Source organism: Malurus melanocephalus, unplaced genomic scaffold, assembly GCF_030028575.1.
Source record: "Malurus melanocephalus ecotype Western Australia unplaced genomic scaffold, MMel_1.1 scaffold_521, whole genome shotgun sequence".
Taxonomy (NCBI): Eukaryota; Metazoa; Chordata; class Aves; order Passeriformes; family Maluridae; genus Malurus; species Malurus melanocephalus.
Window position 1 is genome coordinate 382047 of NW_026623753.1, and position 20539 is coordinate 402585.

A 20539-nucleotide genomic window follows, 5' to 3' on the forward strand; every position below is an offset into this window, starting at 1 on the left:
GTTTCACCAGGTGGATTTCCATATCTTTTAGCATTTCTCAGCAGAGTTTAATAGTACGTTCTGTTCAGCCTTTTTGTGTTTAAATCTCATGCTAGATGTGTAATAATAAGTGGAAGTTGGCTTCCACAATCTGTTTATTGTGTTTGAACTTCCCATTTTTTTTGATGTGTCTATCTGCTATAACATTCTTCTTTTCTGTCTTCTGTCTCTACTTGTATACATTGTACCTACCATTGGCTTGATCATATTGTTACATATAGTGTGCAGCACACAGGAAACAGTAATTTTCTACCAGTAAATGAATTGAATAAAAAAACATGAAAGCAACCAGGCAGTAACAGCAAACTGCTTCAAAATGGCTGATGTTCTTCAGGCATTTCACAAAATTTGGAGTGTTTTAGATGGAGTTCTCTGACCTTCTTAAGGATACTTTAAGGATATCTTAAGATACTTTAAGGATATCTTAAGATACTTTAAGGAATCTACAGACCTAGTGCTTTGACTGTGGTCTGCGCCAGCATCATAGTCAGAGCGAAAACTATGTTGCAGAACATGGGGTGTTTGTGCTTCATAAAGAAAGTAAAATGCAGGATTTTGGACAGTTTCCATTCCTCAGTTTTAGCCTAAACAAGACAGAAAAARGCATTAGATTTTGGGAATTGAATGTCAGAAACTAGTGAAATGTCAAATACTATTGAGGAAAAGAAGGTGATGCTTTGGAACAGAAAATTTTGTTCAACTTTTTCCAAACAGCTTTCTCTAGTGATCCTACTTTTTTTTTTTTTTTAACATAGGAGTTGACAAATTTATGCTGCAGTAAATAAAGTTTTTTTTTTCCTAAAATTGAGTTCAATTGATTTTTGGTAATTCATCAACTTATGTTTAAAATTGCAGGTCCTTCCCACTCTACAAACATTCTTTCTGTGGCCAAAATAACTTTCAGTATAAAAGAATGAATATGATACTGCTTCCAGATTGAGAAGAATTATAGGAAATAATGTATATTGTTAGTAGGTTTTAAATTGATTTATAWTGGTTTTTGCAGAAAAGAATACAATCATAGAGAGGCAAAAAAAGGCGGAGGACTTCTGCTGTAGTTGTTTCTGCAATAGGCATTCTTTTTACATGCCCAAGTCCTATTTTTTTGCCTTTGACACAACCCACTCGATCGGGGCTGAGTGGATGCTTTCGACTAGCAAGTGTGGCCCCCTACTGGGGAAAAAAAAAGGTAAAAATACATCAGCAATGTTCAGAATGCATACAAATGATAATAATATAAGCACAGGTAAAAAGCCAGCTAGAAATATAACAAACACAAGGATAAAAGATTCAAGTTCCAGTTTCTGCACCCTATTATTAGCATCTAATTTTTACATTACCACACTTTGCTCTTTCTCTGTATAAATAGTTCTCCCTTCTGACAACTTTACTACATAGAAATTGTACCTTCTGATGAATGGATGAATGGATCACAAGGTAAGACATAACCAATCATTTTTGAACCCAAAAAGTATTGCTTTATTTGGCAGGAATAAACTTCAAGAAAAGTATTGCTTTATTTGGCAGGAATAAGCTTCAAGTAACAACAAATAAGATTGAAATATGAAATGAACACATTATGACTTTACAAGAGCATTAGTTCTCAAATGGACATGGATGTTCTATATTAGCGGTGTGGTGCAGCCACGTTTACAGCAGAAAAAGACACAACTTATTTTAAAAAAGGGCACCAGCATTGCCACAGTTAGATCATAGTTGATGCTAACATGATGCTTCTTGCCTGGAGAAGACTGAGCTATGTTCACATGTGCTGRAAGTTAGCTGATCATAGCACTGACTGCTTGTGACTGCTTGTGACTTGGACATGGCTGGAGCAGGCCATCAGACAGCAGTGGCTGCCTGAGCCTCTCACCTCCCATTTGTACAAAAGGAATTTAGTTTTAATTTAGCATCATTCATTTGCAATCCTTATCAAACAAGTGTTAGAGCAGAGAATAAAATGGTAGCAGCTGGTAATGTTTGTTGATTAATTATGATTAAGGTCTGTATGTTTATCTAAAATGGGTTTTGCCATCGTAGGACTATAGAGAAGGGAGCAGGATGTGATTAAACTTAGATGTTTTGCTGGGAAAAAGGGATAGTTTGTTAAATGTCATCTGAGAATAAAAGTGTTAGTAAGAACTGAAGGTCTATTAAACAGTGGTAAAACTTGTTCAGTCTTACCCATCCTGCTTTTCTGAAATAATCCACATCTGTTTCTGAAAGGCAAATACATTGGGTTAGATATACGAGGTGTTGACTCATTTAAGACAAACAGTGAGAGCACTCACGTGTCTRATACATGGGGTAGTGCTGACAGGCTTCTCTCACCCACCTCTGTGCTGTGTGTGGGTGGGAACTGCAGTTTTCTCTAGAGGAACAGCCCCAGCATACAATATTTTAATAACATGTGAGAACATTTGTGAAAGAGGCTGTATTTTTTAATACAGTAATAAAGATTAAAAGTTTGATCACTTTTGACCACGTAAGACCTCATTTCAACCTCAAGATTCAACCCGCCTGTGTGAAAGATGGTAGATATTCAAAGATTTAATAATAAAAAAGGAATGCGCGACCTCTGTGGTTGGGCCTTAATTATTTTTCTAGATCAGTACATTTACRGAACAGCCCAATGCGGTTTATTTTGCTGACTTTCCTTGAGGGGTGTGAGATGTAAAAGGGACGGCGGGTGCTGAGGGAGGTGGAGAGAGGGTTGTGAGGGGTGAAGATGGGGGCCGCTGGGTGGGAGGGCATGGCGGAGCACTGTCAGGGGCAGGACGGGGGCCGATGGTGTGAGGGGATGGCGGAGCGCTGTGAGGGGCAGGACGGGGGGCGATGGTGTGAGGGGATGGCGGAGCGCTGTGAGGGGCAGGACGGAGGGCGATGGTGTGAGGGGCATGGCGGAGCGCTGTGAGGGGCAGGACGGGGGGCGATGGTGTGAGGGGATGGCGGAGCGCTGTGAGGGGCAGGACGGGGGGCGATGGTGTGAAGGGAATGGCGGAGCGCTGTGAGGGGCAGGACGGAGGGCATTGGTGTGAAGGGGATGGAGGAGCGCTGTGAGGGGGCAGGACGGAGGGCGATGGGTACGAGGGGATGGCGGAGCGCTGTGAGGGGCAGGACGGGGGGCGATGGGTGCGAGGGGATGGCGGAGCGCTGTGAGGGGGCAGGACGGAGGGCGATGGTGTGAAGGGGATGGCCGAGCGCTGTCAGGGGCAGGACGGGGGCCGATGGTGTGAAGGGGATGGTGTGAGGGGATGGCGGAGCGCTGTGAGGGGCAGGACGGGGGGCGATGGTGTGAGGGGATGGCGGAGCGCTGTGAGGGGCAGGACGGGGGGCGATGGTGTGAGGGGATGGCGGAGCGCTGTGAGGGGCGGCCGCACCGCCCGCCTCGCACGAGCGCTCCCGGCGCCGCCGCCGCCGTTACCGAGCGAGCAGGGTAAGCGGCGGCCATGGCGGAACAGCTGCCGCCCTGCCCCGAGGAGAGGGCCCCCGACGGGACTCCGGAGGAGCCGAGGGTGAGTGACTTCGCCGCCGCAGTCCCAGCCGTGCTGTGGAACCACCCGTCCCTCTCTGCGCCTTTCTGGAGCGGGGTCTCGCCGGGAAAGGGGCTGGAAAAGGGGCAGCGTGTGGGAGGGGAAGGCGCGTCTCCCTGCGAGACCCCTCTCTTCCAGAATTGGCTATGGCTTCTTCTCACCCGTCARAACGGGGGCAATGACTACATCCCATGCGTAGCGTCAGATCCGAATTTGGCTAATTGTGYATTATTACAATGACTTTCGTTTTGCCTTATTTATTTTTTGATTGCATTGTTTAGGCTGAAAAKTTATGTCCCGAAGACAAGACGGTTACAAGTTCTCCCAAAGAGTTACTCAGGGTAAGTTGGTTTTGAAGAGGCTCCTACAGGAGGCTTTTCTATACATCCCTTGTCATTTGAAACTATCCCTTATTTCAGTATTAGTTTTAGTCACTACTTCTGGCAGGTCATTTTCATTCCACGTGTTTTACCAAAATTACCATGCTTGCTTAGTTGGGACTAAATAGAATTGTTTTCGACAGTTTTTTCCCTCTATTAATACTATTAGAGTAATTAATTGGGGATTATTGGTGCTTCTGATAGAGGTTCTTCTTTATAAGGATGCTTGTCAGAGTTGTGATTCCCACTGGCCCTTCTCAATACCCGTGGAGAGTCGGAGGCTGCTGAGACACAAAGGGATCCTATAAATAGAACGAATCCTTTAAATGATAATTAAAAAAATCACCAACACTCTGGTTTATATAATTTCCAAAATTGCTTTATTGATGGTGGGATTGCTGTGAATCAGGTTAAAKGTTTCTGAAATTTACAAGTGTAACATCTAGTTTTCATCAAGAACATGTGAAGTAGCTGTTACCCAAATTAAAAATGGGAAGCGTTGAAAYTTAGCAATGCTAGTTTGATAACATTCAGGCTGGGTTATTTTGACCTTATGCCCACATAATCAGCATCTGCAGGGGCATATGCATGTATTACAACCCTAAAGCATCCTTATACTTTGTTTTTACCTCTGGAATCACACTGAAATRTCTGCAGTACATTTTCTTTTCATTAATGTTTTGTGAATGTATGGTGTAAATTGCTTTTTGCTTTGCCTTACATATAGCCCGTTACTCCGAGTGTTGTGCGAAAGTTTCGAAATACAACAGATCCAGCTCCTGGTGCTAAAATAATATTCTATGGCACAGCAAATGATCCCGACATTGCAAGTCACTTGACRCATGGCATAAAGACAACCTCYRAAATCACTGTAAGAATGTCACTCAMTTACTTTTGTTTAAGAATGAACYTCTTAAGAGTGTTCTTAATAAGAGCAGCTGWTTTCCTCRTAGTCAGGAATATRCGTACATGGTTGAGTGATTTAKAGTGCAGCATTTCACAGCTGTTGTRAATTACCTGAGTTCTGAGGTAAAATCATAGAATATATTTAGCAATATTGAAATAGGGAAATATTTGAATTTCAGTGACTTATTGGTGACATTTTGTAGTGACTCCTGAATTATTAATTTCATTTCAAGATTTAAGTTAATGGAAGTCTTCTACCCACAAATTTTKCTACTTTCTTCTTCTGTGTTACAGAGGTAAAACCAGTTGAGCTCTTAGCAAGAGAGCTGTTATCTGAGAATGTGGTTGTAGTTTGGTGCAATTATTATGTATGCTTTCTTACCCTTGGCTTGAAACTGATTTTGTTAGCTAAAAAGTCATGGTTTGGATATGTCAAACTATTTTGTGTATGTTATTTAGAAATTACCTATGTAATCTATAATCAATCAACTGAAGAGATCATTGGTAGATTTATCACAGAGTTATGTTCATATTTCTAAAAATAGCAGTTGTGTTGGTAAAGTGCACTTTTATGAAGGAAGTAAGTTCTAGTTTTAGAGGATGTTGAGTAGGACATTTATTAGGCATATCCAAAATAAAAGACAACCAGGTTTTGGTGTCCCTCCTGAAAAGTTTTAAGTTGAATGGGTTGATCTGTTTAGCCTATACTGTCTGTTGAAGACTTTGAATTATTAATTAAATATTAATGAGAGGAASAGTTGGAAGCCTAGTGAGTTTGCTAAACATGGGTTTGGATCAATTGTACTTCTCTCAATTTTTCTTTATATTACATTCAGTGAGAGTCTAATAATAAGCCTTCTCCAGAGTCTCAATTACTTTGATGGATAGTGAGCTAAGAAAGATTTAGTCAGAAAATGTGTAGATTAACAAGGGGAAAACTAGCATAAAAATAAAAAATCTACCTTACCATAAGTATTTTATTTAGCTGGAAATTCAGCATTGCACTGATTATTAGTTGTCTTCTCTCAAGATACAGTTTTGGTTTGCAACTAGGTGGATACAATTATGTCAGTGTAACCRTGTAAGATCTCATTAGAACACCAGCAAATTTTGTGTGAGTAGTCATAGTGAGGTGTGAATGTTCAAAGTTTGCTGGTTTTCCTGCCTCCGGTATTGTTTGTCATCTCTTCAGGCAGCTTCATTGATAAATCCAGCTAATAAAAGTGAATTTCAAGAAAAGATGCAAAGCATGAAAGAAGCAATTTACTCCAGTCATCGTGAAGCACCTTTGGGTAGATCACATGATCAATCTTCCAGGTTACCTGAGGGCTTGGATATAATTAATACTACATTTGGAATGAAAGTCTTGAAAGGTAGGAAAATTTGCGATTAAAACAGGTTTCCTGTAAATACAAGATAATCTTCAGTTTAGTATCTGACAATCTTCAGTTTAGTATCTGACACATGCTCTATAATTCCAACAACTCCATTTTAACAGAAGAGTTATTATATGACAATTACTGAAAGGCCTAAAAATTTTTCGGTTCCGATGAAGAAAGAAGCAACTGAGAACATATGGTAACTAGTAGAACTTCTGGCTTTCTTCCTGATCTGTCTAATGAGAGAAACTTCCTTGACATACGTATCTTTCCTCCCTAGACTAGAGGAAATTGTATCTGTGTTGCCCATGTAGCTTTCTTGCAGAAGTTCTGTCCATCTGGGTTTCTGTGAATCTCTCCCTAGTCCCATGTCATTATGTTATTACATTGACTRTAGATTGACTAGAAATGTGGTAAGAAGTGTCATTCTTCCCCAATATTAGCAACTTCTCTGACAAGATACTATTTACAATTAAGAACGGATCAAACAAAACATCCACCTCCAAACCTCCCGCAACCATACATTATTTATTTTTTTCCAGATATATCAGCTGGTGAGGTGGTAAATCCACCAAAAACCTCCGAGGAAGTGGATAAAGAAGCGAGAGAAGCACATGATTTGTATGTTCTGTCACATGAAGATTATTACGTGGGTACGTTCAAAGGCTGATAAGAAACCCTATAGAAAGTTTCTCTATGTGTGTTCAGTACATACTGCATGCTATTTTTTGAGATGAAAACTATTACTTGTAACTACTGTATTAATACAATATAAATTATTAAAAAGATAATTACATAAAAAAACATGCAACTGAGAAACCATGATCTCATGATGGGCATTGAAAACAGTATAAGAACTTAATGAAGGAATTGGAAGCCTTTTTGGAAGATTTTTTTTGGGTGCTATTTGAAGAGCAAAATATTTCCAGGAAACTAGAAATTCATAGCAACCCTGGTTGCTTATTTAGTTTGGTATCATCTATGCCACTGAAAACAATCTCAGATTTAAAGTCACAGACTGTGAGCCCAACTCATTTTAGTTATTTTTCCTCTAGTTCCTCTCTTGCATCAGGATCCAAACAGAATTTCAGAGCAGTCAGACTTTCTGATGAGGAGTTTAGCATTAAGTTCTGGTTACAAAGAATTCCAGGCTGCTGAGTGGCTCTCTGGAATGCAGGTTCCTCAGCATATGGCATCCTCCCCTTGGGTCTGTCCCACAGCCTCTGTCTCTGCCCTTCCAGTGGGCTGTGCCTGTACTCCATCAGCCTCTGGGGCCTATACCTACGTGATGTGGTCTGCCCAGGCATGGTCACCCTTTATTTCACAGGTGTGCACAGGAGTAGAGTGACAAATAGCACTCTAAAATGCAGTACATATATTCATTTTGCAGCTGCTTCTATTTTTCCCAGTTTCATGACTTTCACTTTAGCCAAAAATGTAAATTTTATGTGGAGACCATTACATAGATGTGAAATTATAGTACTTTGTTGTGTCACTGAGAAATTCTACTACAAATAGTATTGGTATAAATCGACCAAAGCCGTAATTTTATTTCCCCTCTTCCCTGCCTATCTTGGGTGTTTTAGTAGAATCATTCATTATCTGTTTCTGTCTCTTTTGTAACTTCCATCCACCAGATCATGGAGAGGCCAAGCCAGAAACAGACTGACAGAACAAAAGTCAACTATGTGCCCCAGGAATTGCATAAAAATTCTACACTGCCATATAGCCATATGAAGGCTTTATTAGAAACCCTACAGTTAACAATATTTTTGAAAGTTCTAATTATCATTCTTTTTAGAAGGTGATTGAAAAGACCTTGAAGAAAAAGAATGCCAGGTTTTTTTTTTCTGTGACAAAAAAACATAGCAAGAGCATATCTGAAAATGTATCACCTCAAGAACATATTTGCATATGTTAAAAACAAACAATAAATCAAATGGTACACARCACAGGTATAGACATTGTAAAGCAATTTGTTTGCATGACCCTCACCACTTAGGCTACATGGTTTCATTTATTCTGTTGGTCTCACTTTTAATCAGACATAAAAGAACATCCAGCTATTTTACCACTGAGACAGTTTTTGCTTTTTATTTTGCCTTTTATCTTCACTTTTGACAATGAGATTATTCCTAACTATTCAATAAACAGGAGGAATGCAAAATATTTATCTTTAATTGAACAGATTTGTTAGCTACTTGCTTTTGTTTCTTCATTGTTTTGTCTTAAGAATGAAGATACTGGGTACATTTTTCTTTTCGAGGTGTATTACACAGGTTGAAATGCCTATTTTTTCTGCAGGGGAACCAGTCAATAGGAAGTATAACTCACACTTCAACAAGTCTTATGTTTATGGAAAGGAAACCCCTCACTTTGCAGATGGGCGAAATGCAGCCAACAGCTTAAATTGGGTCTTGGACCTGGATTCGTAAGTTGCAATGAGTTAACTAGTTATTTAATGGRATGAAATATCAAGAAGAGTGGGTCTTCATATTTGAAGAAAATGGTGTATCTCATGATCCTATCCTTAGCTGTATTGAACCAAATAGAAGATGCAAGGTATGATTTTAAGAACAGTTTATCCAAATCACTTTTACCATATAACAGCACTTAGCATGTCTTAGGCATTATGTGAAGTCCTTAGATTTTAAGTAGCATGATACTTTAATTAATAAGTTTGTGTTTGTCTTGAGAGGAGTTGCTGTTTTATTTTAATATATAATAATGTTTAGAAGTTTTTTTTAAAAAATCTTGAATATTTTTATACAAATATGTGCAGGAGTTATTTTCATAATTTGTAGGAAGAGAGCACCACACCTTGTGTCAAAACGAAGTGATGATTTCAAGGAAAAATACCAGCCTTTGGTTGGAAAACCTTTTGATCCGTAAGTAAGCAAAGATACCTTCCAAGCACAAAATTCACTCACTTTTACCATTTCTCCAATTGATTTTTATCTTTTGGATAAAAAATATAACTGTGTATTCAGTGCTTCCAGTGCAGCTCTCATTTAACAGAAAAAGGTCTTCTACTTGCCCTAATTAGTCTGATAAGTACTACAAGTTACTCTGACTATGTAATGGARTTAGATCTTACTGTTTAAGTGGTCTGTATCTGAATTGATCAAATTTATATTAAACAGCTTACAAGCACTCTTTAAGACATTTTTTCCCATATTTTTGCAGTTAGGAGGGTTTGAGAGAACTGAAACATCTCCCCTAATGCTTTGGGATTTGATAATTTCTCTGACACTGTTTTTAGTCATCTTTATTACATCATTTGTAATCTCACTTTATTTCTTCCTTGGAAAAGGAGATGYCACTAAATTGAATTATTACCTAGCAGCTTTAACCAATCTCAGTTGAATCATTAGAATGACTGAGGTTTATGAAGCAGTCAGGAACGGTTTTCTAACTGTAATCAGGAACAGTGCTTAACAAGCACCACAGAAGTCGCAAGGTACAGTGGGGGCAGGATCCAGGTGTGCTGCAAATCTAGGGCTCCTGAATGTATACAAAGGCTCTAGATTTCTGTAAAAATGTGTCTGAAGGCTCACAAACAGCATTTTTGACTTCGGTAGCAAAAGTTAATTTTAAACTCAAGATCCCAGGYGTAAGTGAATCTGGAGAAGTGTGCTCATAAGTACATGTGAGGAGTGAACACAAATATGAGTCAGTTTCTCCTCTCCCCTTCACTGTGTCCCAACTTACTGTGAGATAGACCTGGAGCATGAGCAACATGAGACAGTGTGATCAGTCAGGGATGGGTTACAGTGCAGGCTGAAACCCAGCACTAATATTACTAGACATATAGAGACTAACCTAATCTTAGTGAATTTTACATCATCTGCATCCTATGAGTGATATGAAAATGATAAAAGGAAAATTCACATAATAGTTTTTAGGTTACGGTGTTTTCACTTCTGTGTGTGTTTTTGTTTGTTTGTGCTTTAGAACACAGCACTGGTTATCTTTTCCATTCCGATGGGGATTTTTGATTATTTAATTATTAAAAATAAAATGAGCATTACACCTTTTGCAATGAAATAAACAAACAGTTTTTTAATGTCACAAACAGAATCCTCAATTTCTGSTTAATAAAGTCTGAGTCTGTATCCAAGTTTCCCACATGGATACAGGCTTAGTTGCTCATTTTGGTAGACACAAAATTGCATGTGGAAAAGCAGAGATGTGATTCAATTTTTTCATGTTAGCCAAAAGTAGTTTATTTGAGGTGTTTCAGYTGGGGATTTTGTCCTAAATACTCCTATTATTTGACTATTATTGCACCTTTCTGACATTTCTATCATTTTCTTAGGAAAAAATAGGATAGAATATTTTTCCTTTTAATGAGCATAAATGTTCAAAAAGTTAATGTTTACATTTGGCTGTGTTACATTACAAATAGGGAATGTTCTAATCAGCTTTGTAAAGGGATGTTTTTCTGAAATGGTAACTTTGAAACAAAGTCCCAATAAATTTTAGGTGAACTATATGTATAATCTCTAATTATATAGTATTTTTTTAATAGTGTCAGAGGTTTTATTTTGGCTACTAATAAACTGACAATTAACAAAGAAATGTCCTTATTGACAGTATAGCAGACACTATGAATGTWCCCCCAGACCATACATTTGGATTGATGATCCCTCATGATGAATACGGTAAGTTCAAGGGCAGAATAAAATCTTACCTTGCTGATGAAACTATGCCGAAGTAGTTTCTGTTGGTTGTGTATATAGGTTTCCTAAAATCTTAAGAGGCAAGGTACAAAATTTTATCTACAGCAAATTTTTGGAATGAGAATTTGAGAGGATTTGAATTGCTAGGAGACAAAAAATAAATACTATAAATAAAGAAGCGTTAGGTTTGGGATTATCATGTGGTGTTTTTTTTCTCTTTTAAAATCTTTGTGATTGGATGTAACAGAATGGGAGAAAACCCTTATTAACATCAAAGTGACAAATTAAAATGGCTATTTAAATCAATTATGCATCTTCCCTCTCAATGACTTTTCCAGCACTTCTCTAAAAAGAGCAAARGTAACAAGGAACAGTAAATAGGAATAATAAGTTTCTGAAGATTGCAAGGAGACAGAAAGGAGAGTAAAAATAGAAAAACCTATTAATTTTCATTATGACAAAATTTAGAAAGCTAGTCAGCTCAAATAGTCAATGTTGGGGTTGATGGTGTTTTAACATTATGTTCAATAACTAGGGTATACAGTCAATGATTGGGAAGCAAAAAAATAAAGTGGATCAAAGTTATTTAATTAATTTGGACAGGAGAAAGCCTGTTGGGAGAGTGTGTAAGCTTTTACATATTTTACTATGTAATGTAATAAAGTTTGTGCTATAAGGAAGAGCAGCAGGAAATRAACAAAAGAATTCATTATTAACAAGCAAAAGACAATGCTTGTACATTGCTGTTAGAGGGGGCTTAGGCAAGCTACTCATACTTGTTACTAAACTCTTTATTAACTTCTTGCACTCTAGAGAGTGACCTGAGTGTCTTTGGGGATTTGAATGAAGATTGTAGCTCAGTGTGCCAAAGTGTTAAAAAATATTAATAGAATTAGGATATATAGAATGTAGCAACAGTGACAYAAAAATAGCACATTGTCTTTCTCGAAACCAATGATATATACTTATCAAAAATATTACATTGGTTCTCATAAGTATCCGGAACATGACAGACTGGAAGTGGTAGATTAATGATACATGTTCTCTTTTGCTCAATTATCTGGACATTGACTAACAACCACTGCTTTCAGAAGCTTTTGGAAGCGGTAGATAGGTTTGTGTAGCTACATTATGATCCAAAAAATTTTATGTTAGCTGGGTGTGAGTAGAGAAATAATCATATGGACCCTTTGATCTTGTAATGAAATTGCTCTATCAGCTGTTCAACAGTGCTGAAAATCAGCATCTTGAAACTGAAATTCTCCTTTTCCTATAGAATGCAAGTTTTTTTTTAGTTTATTTTTTGTAAATGTTTGTTTTTTTGCATATGCACAACTAATCGCGGAATTGTTAATTTTCATAGATGTTAATGATCTTCTTCATGTCCGGGTTCCGTGTGAATTCCTCCGTGGGAAGGACAGAGTTATTTTGACTGCAGTTCGGCAAAACTTGAAGAAAGCTAACTATGAGAATTTTGATGTGTTACTGGCAGCATTAAGACATTTTGATRAGGTTAGTGCTCTGAAAAGGTACAAATGTAAAGGAATGTGTGACATTAGTGCTCTTGTGCTGTAGAGATAAGACATGAAGGAACATAAGCAGAGCAAGGTAAATACGAATGAATGCTGTAACTGTGAAGGTAACTTCACCGTTATTGTATGTTTCATCTTCTGTGGAATGCAATGGAATTAGACACAATGGTACTTGAAGCTTTTTACAATACTATTTGAAATATTCAAGTTAGAGGGAGCAAGGGGCATGCAAGCAGGAGTAATCTTAGCAATTTTTGGACTTCTAAATTTGGCATTTCTTTGTAAGGGAAAGCAGAGGAAAGGATTATGTTCATATTTTCTTCTGAGCTGTACTTTTTGGCTGAGTTGCCAAGCATCAGAATTTCAGATATTTTCTTTCTTTTTCTCTGGAAAAAAAAATATAATTGACATTTCATATGTAACATTAATTGTAATGTATACAGAATGATTGATGTCTTACTTTCAAAGACATTTTAGCTTTTCCTCAACATTTATGTTTAAATTGTTATCTTGTCACAATACCCTGTCACACCTTTACTCTCAAATTATTGTATTATATAAGTTGAAAATTACTTTTTGACACTTTTATATTCAGATTTCTCATTTGTAAAATACCTAGGGTTTATTTTTGTACTCAGCAATGATAGCTCTTCTTGAAATGGTGTTTCTGATGCAATTTGTATATCTGGATATMTATTTGATAAACGTGTATGTGTTTCTTTTGCTGAAGTTACTTTATGATGGGAACCATAGAATATAACAACTGTTTTATTTTCTTTATAATAGAATGGTGATGGAATTATACACAAAGACAACCTACGAAAGATCTTTTTTCAGCTGAATGTGAATCTAGATGATGAGCTCCTGGATTGCTTAATTGACTGTTGTGATTTGCATAAGGATGGTCTGATTAATTACCGAGACTTTATAAACTTTCTGAACTGGAAAGATAAAATGGGTGTTAAAGAGTTTGAAGAAAAAATAATTAGAAAAGGTAGATGCCTTAATACTGGGAAATTGTGGGGATGATCTTGTTAGAATAGCTGTTGAAAGGACATTGCTGTTTTAAACTAGATGCTCCTTTAGAAGTGTAGGATTTAGAGGGTGCATTTACCTTGCTAACTACCAGCAGCATCTCAGCTTCAAATGTGTTTCAGAATCCTGGAATCCTGTGTTGCTCACTGAGATTGTCRCTGGGAAGTTTCCTTAATACTGCAGATCAAGAGAAAGTAAAACATCTCCTAGAAGCATAATCAGAAATGCAGATGAATTATTTTACCTCCTTTACAGTTATATAAGCAATGTTTTTTTGCCTCTTAGTCTATAATGTTTTGATAGTATATCTTGGCTGTACCATAATTTTTGTATATAGGGAAAAATTTAGATGCCTATCTTCCTGAAGACACAACGAAAGATGATGAACCACTGGTGAAGCAGGAGCATCTCATATTAAAAGAACCAGGAAGCTCAGAAAAGACACCAAAACCACTTCCAAGATCAACAGGCCGTATTTATGAAAATTATCAAACAACATCTTCTCAGTATAGTGCTGCAGTAGATGGTATCCCAGGATCCTGTAAGTACRGTGGACTGTGCTGCTCACTTCTGAACATTATTTAAGACACAATTGGGAGCAAAGTTAAAAAGTATTGCTACAGGTTCAGCAATGTGCCATTGTGAATTAATTTATCTAAGCTAAGTTTTTTTTAAGATTGTTGCTTGGAAGTTGGAAGCTTTAGTCTGTTCAAAACATTGATGTTAATCAGATGTCTTTGGGAAGTCATGCTAGTAATTTCGGGAGAGCCATATCTCCTTGGATTTGCCTAAAATATTTCCAGCTGGAAATACTAAGTACTGGTATATTACTGCAAGTTCCTCTTTTCGTGCTTCATGATGTAGCTGAAGCCAGGATTTCTAAAAATGTAAAAAAAGATACGAGGAAGAAAATGATATAACTTTTTATCAAACCTATGTCAGTCAAAGCATCACGTTTCTTCTTACTTCATGCAAAATGTTTTATCCTCCCTGGCACTATAACTCCATGATCCCTGTGGATTGATTTTTTTTTTTTCACAGGTTATCCATTGTGTGGTATGCCAAGTATTCGTTCAGATATTCCTGTTCCTCGAGTTCGCCGCCTCAGTGACACAACTAACTATGGTGACCAGGGCACTGGTTTTGCAGTATTGTTCCCATCTGTCTTCGGTCAAAGGGGAGTGTATGAGAGAGATCTTTTAAAAAAGAGACCAAAGGCAGAGGTACAGTGAATTTCTTCAGAATATTCTTCCACAATAATTGTTCCACTAGCCATGTAGGAGTGGGAAGTAATATTATCCAATAAACAGGCTGTAAAACTCATTTCTGCAGCATTACCATCTTGCTTTACATCCATTCAACTATCTGAAAAATATGTACTCTTCACATTCTAAGTTATTCATAAAGATGGTAGATATTAATTTTATTGAAATCCAACATATTCAGATTTCTGAGCAAGGTCTCAGGCAACATGGTTTAATAGTAAAGTTAGCCCTGCTTTGATTATGTTGTTGGACGGAGGATCTCCAAAGGTCTCCTAATCTAAGTTATTCTTAAAAAGCACCAGAAGAAGATTTTTACAAGYGTATAAAAAGAATTTCTATCACAGAGGATTGTTTAGTGGAAAATTCTACCAAGAGTGTCTCTCCTCAGAGGAACTTGACAGGTTTTGCTAATGACAAATTCAGAAAACCACTTGAATATAACTTTTAAATGCTCTGCTGAGTCACAGTTGTAGGCTCAGATCTACAAAGGATTTGTGCAGTGATAGAASACGTTGGTAGTCACACAGCAATGCTGTGCTGTCTCATAATTCTGAAGAGGAAGATGGGACATAGAGACTGTAGGGACCTACTTGGGGACTCCATAATTTTTCTCTCTGATACCTCTGCAGGCTCCTACCACTCTGTTTTCTCAGAGACCAGAGTTTTTCCCACATAAGTAATAAAACAACTTTGCTGCTTCTTCTTCAGTATTGTTTACCACTTTGTTCTTACATTTGTATGTGATTTATAGTGAAAAAATATTAAATGATAACTTTGTTTCCTTAAGTACAATTTATGAGGGAATTGTAATGAAATGTGAAAATCCAATCTAAAATGAGAAAAGAAATCATGGCAACTTATTTCTCTACTACTCATTATATTAAATATTTAGTCATGTTTGAAAGCAGATCTGAAACTTGAATAAATCTTACAGGAAAGGATGTTGCTAGTTAGTCACCGGGGGTAAAAGGTGTGGTGTCATGTTCTATACATACCCATAAAATGCCTTGTCAGAATGTTGTGTGCATGAGCATTTACTACTTAATAATCTAGCTCTGAAAGCAGGAGTGCAGCACATAGCTAACAGTAAATAGAATTCATGCTTCATTGAAAAGCCAATTACATCTGYCAAGCTGTAGTAGATAGAACTCTTCTTTGAAGTTATAAGATGTCCTGAGATTTCATACTCTATTKTAGACTATACCAGCTATACAGAATTTAGTCAGAATCACCTCTGAGTCAGTTGAAACACCCTATGTTCATGAAATTAACTGTTTGGGAATTTCATGATTATTGTTTTGRTATGTATAATTAATGTTTTTGAAAAAATCATAGTTAATTAAATTATTATATGATTATTCGCTGTTATTATTAGATGAAAGCCCAGAATAATTTAATACTACCAGMTTTTGTAAAGACTGGTAGAAATGAAGGCAAATTCTGACTATAAAATAGTTTMATCAGGCGACTCATCGTGTTGCAGAAGAACGAAATAGTTCTTGGGCTTGCTGTTTTCTTCACTGAAATTCTCTCCAGTCTGTTGAAGAGAATAGAAATTATGTAATTGAGGAATAGTGTGTAATTTATATGCTGCATGATCATGTTAATGRTAGGTGAGAGCGAGTTTAATCCTGTCTGCACACAACATTCTGTGGTTTGGTCAGTGATGATTTTACAGCAGTTGATGAGTCAGGACAGAGCTCTCTCTAAATATGGTAAAGCCAAATTATGAGAGCATTTGTTYTCCCTGCAGTGGTATCCTGTGATGGAATATTGCTTTCAGTCTAACTTTTAGAATTCTCTAGCTTGTTGAAGGCATTGGATCAGGTCTGTTATGTTTTACTTGTGGGTAATATGATTGGTTTAAATGAAATAATGCCTATGATTAAAGAAACAAAATTCAGTCCCTTTTTTTTTCTCCTGCAATTTCAGCTTGCATAAACTTTCATAGATATATTGTCTAAGATGAAACTGAAAATTTGATATAATGGGATCAGTCCTATATTTATACAAAAGACAGTTTTAGAGAAAGATGATCAAAAAGATTGATTTGACTGTGATAAAAGTCCTGCTTGATCAAAGCATGCATAAAATGTCCATAGCATAGATATAACACACATGTACACACACATATATGATACAATTGAAGAAGCCAAATGTTTGCTGATATTAACAGAAGCACAGGGTATGTCAGTATTCTTCTAAAGTTACCTTCTTCKAATGAGTCAAGTCAGTGTAATGAGGCATGCAACAGGAAGCACCCAAGTAAGAAAATATGGAAAACGTCCCTTGTGCTGAGTTATTTTGGTGTAAAATAAGAACAAGGCCCAAAGTTGATGTAGACCATTTCACTTTTGTCACTTCACCCACTTACCCGTACTAGCTGATGATATTGTGTATGGTAGTCTTGTTGTGAAATGCAGATAATAAAATAATCTGATCTGTGCTGGTAACTGCAGACAGCAAAAATAGGGTGGATAAATAGAACTTGATTTAGGGCTTTTAAAAGACATTTATTTTTCGCTGAGTCTTCTGTGTTTGATTTCTTCCCAGTGTTAAAGCAGTGCACCAATATCACTTTATCTTCCATTGAAATACGATTCAGATTTATTTAAATAGGAGCTTCTTTGGTTAAGGATGCAGGATGTGGTCTGTAGTTTTAAGAGTGGGAAAATATTCTTTGGCAATTAGAGATTGCTAAATATGTAAAAACTAGACTCTGTATAGTTTAACCAAGTGCTTACCAGAATTACATGAACTGTATTATTTTGTATTTTTTTTTGTAGATTAAAGAAGTGCTCCACAATATTGGCATGAATGTTGCAGATGAAAGGTTTGAAGAACTATGGAAGCAAGTGTGTACAAAACATGAGATAAAAGAGCTTTGTGATTGTGAAGAAAGTATATGGAATATACTGAATATGATACATGAATCACACATAAAATTCTAGTCTCTGATTCTGTTCTGTGGACTTTGCTTTTATTTAAGGTAGCATCAGTCAGAATTCTGATGCTGAATACAATAAATATTTATATGTGTATTTATATATATGCTCTCTTTCTGAGTAGTGGGTTTACCACATATGCATGAATCATTGCAGTTGGTCGGAACTGGTATCCATGCTTGTGAATCTAATACAAATATTCATCTTGTATTCCATTTTGCATTTTTTAAATTTTCTTTTTTTCTTTTATAAATGGAAAGATACTTTTGAAAGTACTAAAGATAAATGTTTCAGATATTCAAGACCTCTTGAAGGTTATTATCATATAATAGCGTATTGCCTTTCTTCTCAAGTTCCGTAATTCTTGTCAATAGAGATCTGGTTTTGACAAAGTGTATGAGATGTTTAAAAGTTCATGTGAGAAAGTACTTTACAGTAAAGTAGTAAGGAAGCTGCATAATAATAGGTGTGGGATCTAAAGTGCTGTCATGAAATAGACTCCATAAAAGCCAGTAGCTTAGGAAGTGCAGAAATGAATGTCCAGTTGTGTGGCAGAAGGCTTCTATTCCTTATACAACCATATGACTATTATTTAATAGTATTCAGCTTTCACAATCAAGAAAAAAGAACGGATAATGAGAGGTGTTTATGTTATAAACATGACATAAAAGCTCAGGCTGGGTAGTCAGAAAAGTTTGTGAGGGCTTTCAGAGAGCCAGMTATTCATCTGTTACCAATGTGGTTTCTTGGGAAGAGGGACAGCCATTAATGGGAAACACTTGAGGATCATTATGCAAATCTCAGTGAATATGTATAAAGTCCAATAAGAACAAACAATGGTAAGCAAATAATACTAAAATAAGGAACTGTGATTGGATTGTTCACTCTTCTACTACAGTACTGAACTTTGGTGTAAAACAGATGGAAATTGTTCATTATTAACAATGAGAAATATTACTTCTAGACTTTCAAATTTGAAAGAAAATATTAACTCACGGGATTTCAAGGAGGATACTACTTTCTCATCTATTGGTGCTTTAAATACATTAATAAGATCTGGAGAACATTGCCAGCTGAAAGTGTTACCGAGTTCTACAATGAAAGTAAAAGTTCTGCTRTGTTAAATATTGGAAATGCACATGTAATATCAGCTTAAAATTTCACTGTAACCTTCTCTTCATGTGATTGTTAAGATTCCTCTTTTGTCTGTGTTGTAGGAGCTGGTCATTTACTAGTTTGTTACATAAATCTGCAGGCCAGACCCTTTTTTTACATTATTTTTGTAGCAATAATATTAGCTGTCTTACATCAAGTAGAAAGTATTTGCGTTCTGGTATCTCCAGGGGGCAGGTGGTGGAAATGCTGCTTGATGAAGGCAACTCTTTCCTGCTGTGAATGAATATTGTTCTGCACTGTTGCTGCCTTGCCTCCCCATCTTTCTGGAACTCTYTGCATGGACTGACTGTCCCAAGTGGCATCATGACAGAAAGATAAATGTACCACTAATTTCAATAGAATTCATTATGTTAGAATTTTACCACTTTCAGTGAAATTCTCTAAAGCTTCTTTTCTGCTCATACTATGTGAGACAGAAGAATCCTTTACCTGTGTTGCAGCAAAGTTTCAAAAGCATTGGAGAGAATTACTTTAGGCAAAGTATTTTTCTTCTTCAATAGACAATTTTAGATGAAAGATTCAAGCTCACTTCAGGGAAAAATTTTAAAAAAAGGTACAGTTCTGTGAATGGTATCTGTGTGTATGTATGCATACATATATATATAAGATCTGTTGTGCTTGTTCATTTAATCTACTCTAAAAATACCCACTTTTATTCCTTTAGTTTCTGTAGAATACTTTCCTTTGTCAGTGAAATGGAATTAACATTGTTCTTGGTCAGTCTGCTAAATAAGTCCTGAATGAAGAAGACTGATAAATCATGGTTTAGTTTTCTTGTTATATTTTTAACCCAGACTAAAGATTTTCTTTCAAGTTTGGATTTAAAATTGCCCTTCTAAAGCTTTACATGATTAATTACCGAAAAGAGCTGTAATTTTTTCTTGTAGGTGCTTGTTTTCCATCACAATATTGATTAGGAGGCCCCTGAAAGATTTAATCACTGTGACACAGACAGCGACTTCTCAGGAGTTCCCCARTCCTTTTGTTTCCTTTTTTAAAATGCTTTGTGTACACAGAGATTTGGTGTAGATTTTTGTTTCATTTCTGTTTGGCTTCCCAGCATGGGGATTCAGTGACATGTTTTTAAGCTTTAAAGCTGCAAGTTGTGTTCTGTAATTTTTATGTTCCCTCAATATATTACAAATGACAGAAAATAAAAGATTTGGTTTTATTTCAGTATAATTCGAGGTRTGGAGCTGATGTGACCAGGACAGCACTCTACCTTGCACTAACCCATGGGCTGTATTAAAGGCACCCTATTTTCARGRAGAGTTGTGAAAACAACCTTCACTRTGACTCAAAAGCCATGTGTTCCAAGAGTTAATGTRTAAATKTAGTGCYTGAGGCAATTTATTCTGTTAACAGTTATATTTAAAAATCACATGTTGTCTGAGACTGTGGACAAAAGTAAACATCAAATTGTAACAAAGGTAAATATTTTGTTAAAAATCAGTGAATTCTAGACATTTTGGGTCAAATTTTCTTAATGGAATTTTCCATTATATAAAAATAGACACTGGATGAAAGCACAGATACTTGTGTATTATTTCTCCATTAATCTCTGTTTCACTGTGATGATTATTCCAAAGAATAATATATTTAATAATGATGTATTTTTAATCGGTATTGTCAAATGAACAAAGTTCATTTTAGAGCAGATGTATTTG

General features: G+C 36.6%; 1 protein-coding gene across 1 annotated transcript; it reads left to right on the forward strand.

Annotated features, from left to right (window-relative positions):
* Positions 1 to 3488: 3488 nt before the first annotated feature.
* On the forward strand, positions 3489 to 17710 carry EFHB (EF-hand domain family member B). Its single transcript, XM_057381669.1, has 13 exons — positions 3489 to 3767; positions 3854 to 3913; positions 4680 to 4823; positions 6051 to 6231; positions 6780 to 6890; positions 8542 to 8668; positions 9042 to 9125; positions 10834 to 10901; positions 12283 to 12431; positions 13238 to 13445; positions 13824 to 14027; positions 14528 to 14709; positions 17538 to 17710. Exons 1-13 carry the CDS (start codon positions 3489 to 3491, stop codon positions 17700 to 17702), a joined length of 1962 nt encoding a protein of 653 aa, XP_057237652.1. The 3' UTR covers positions 17703 to 17710.
* The last annotated feature ends 2829 nt before the right edge of the window (positions 17711 to 20539 follow it).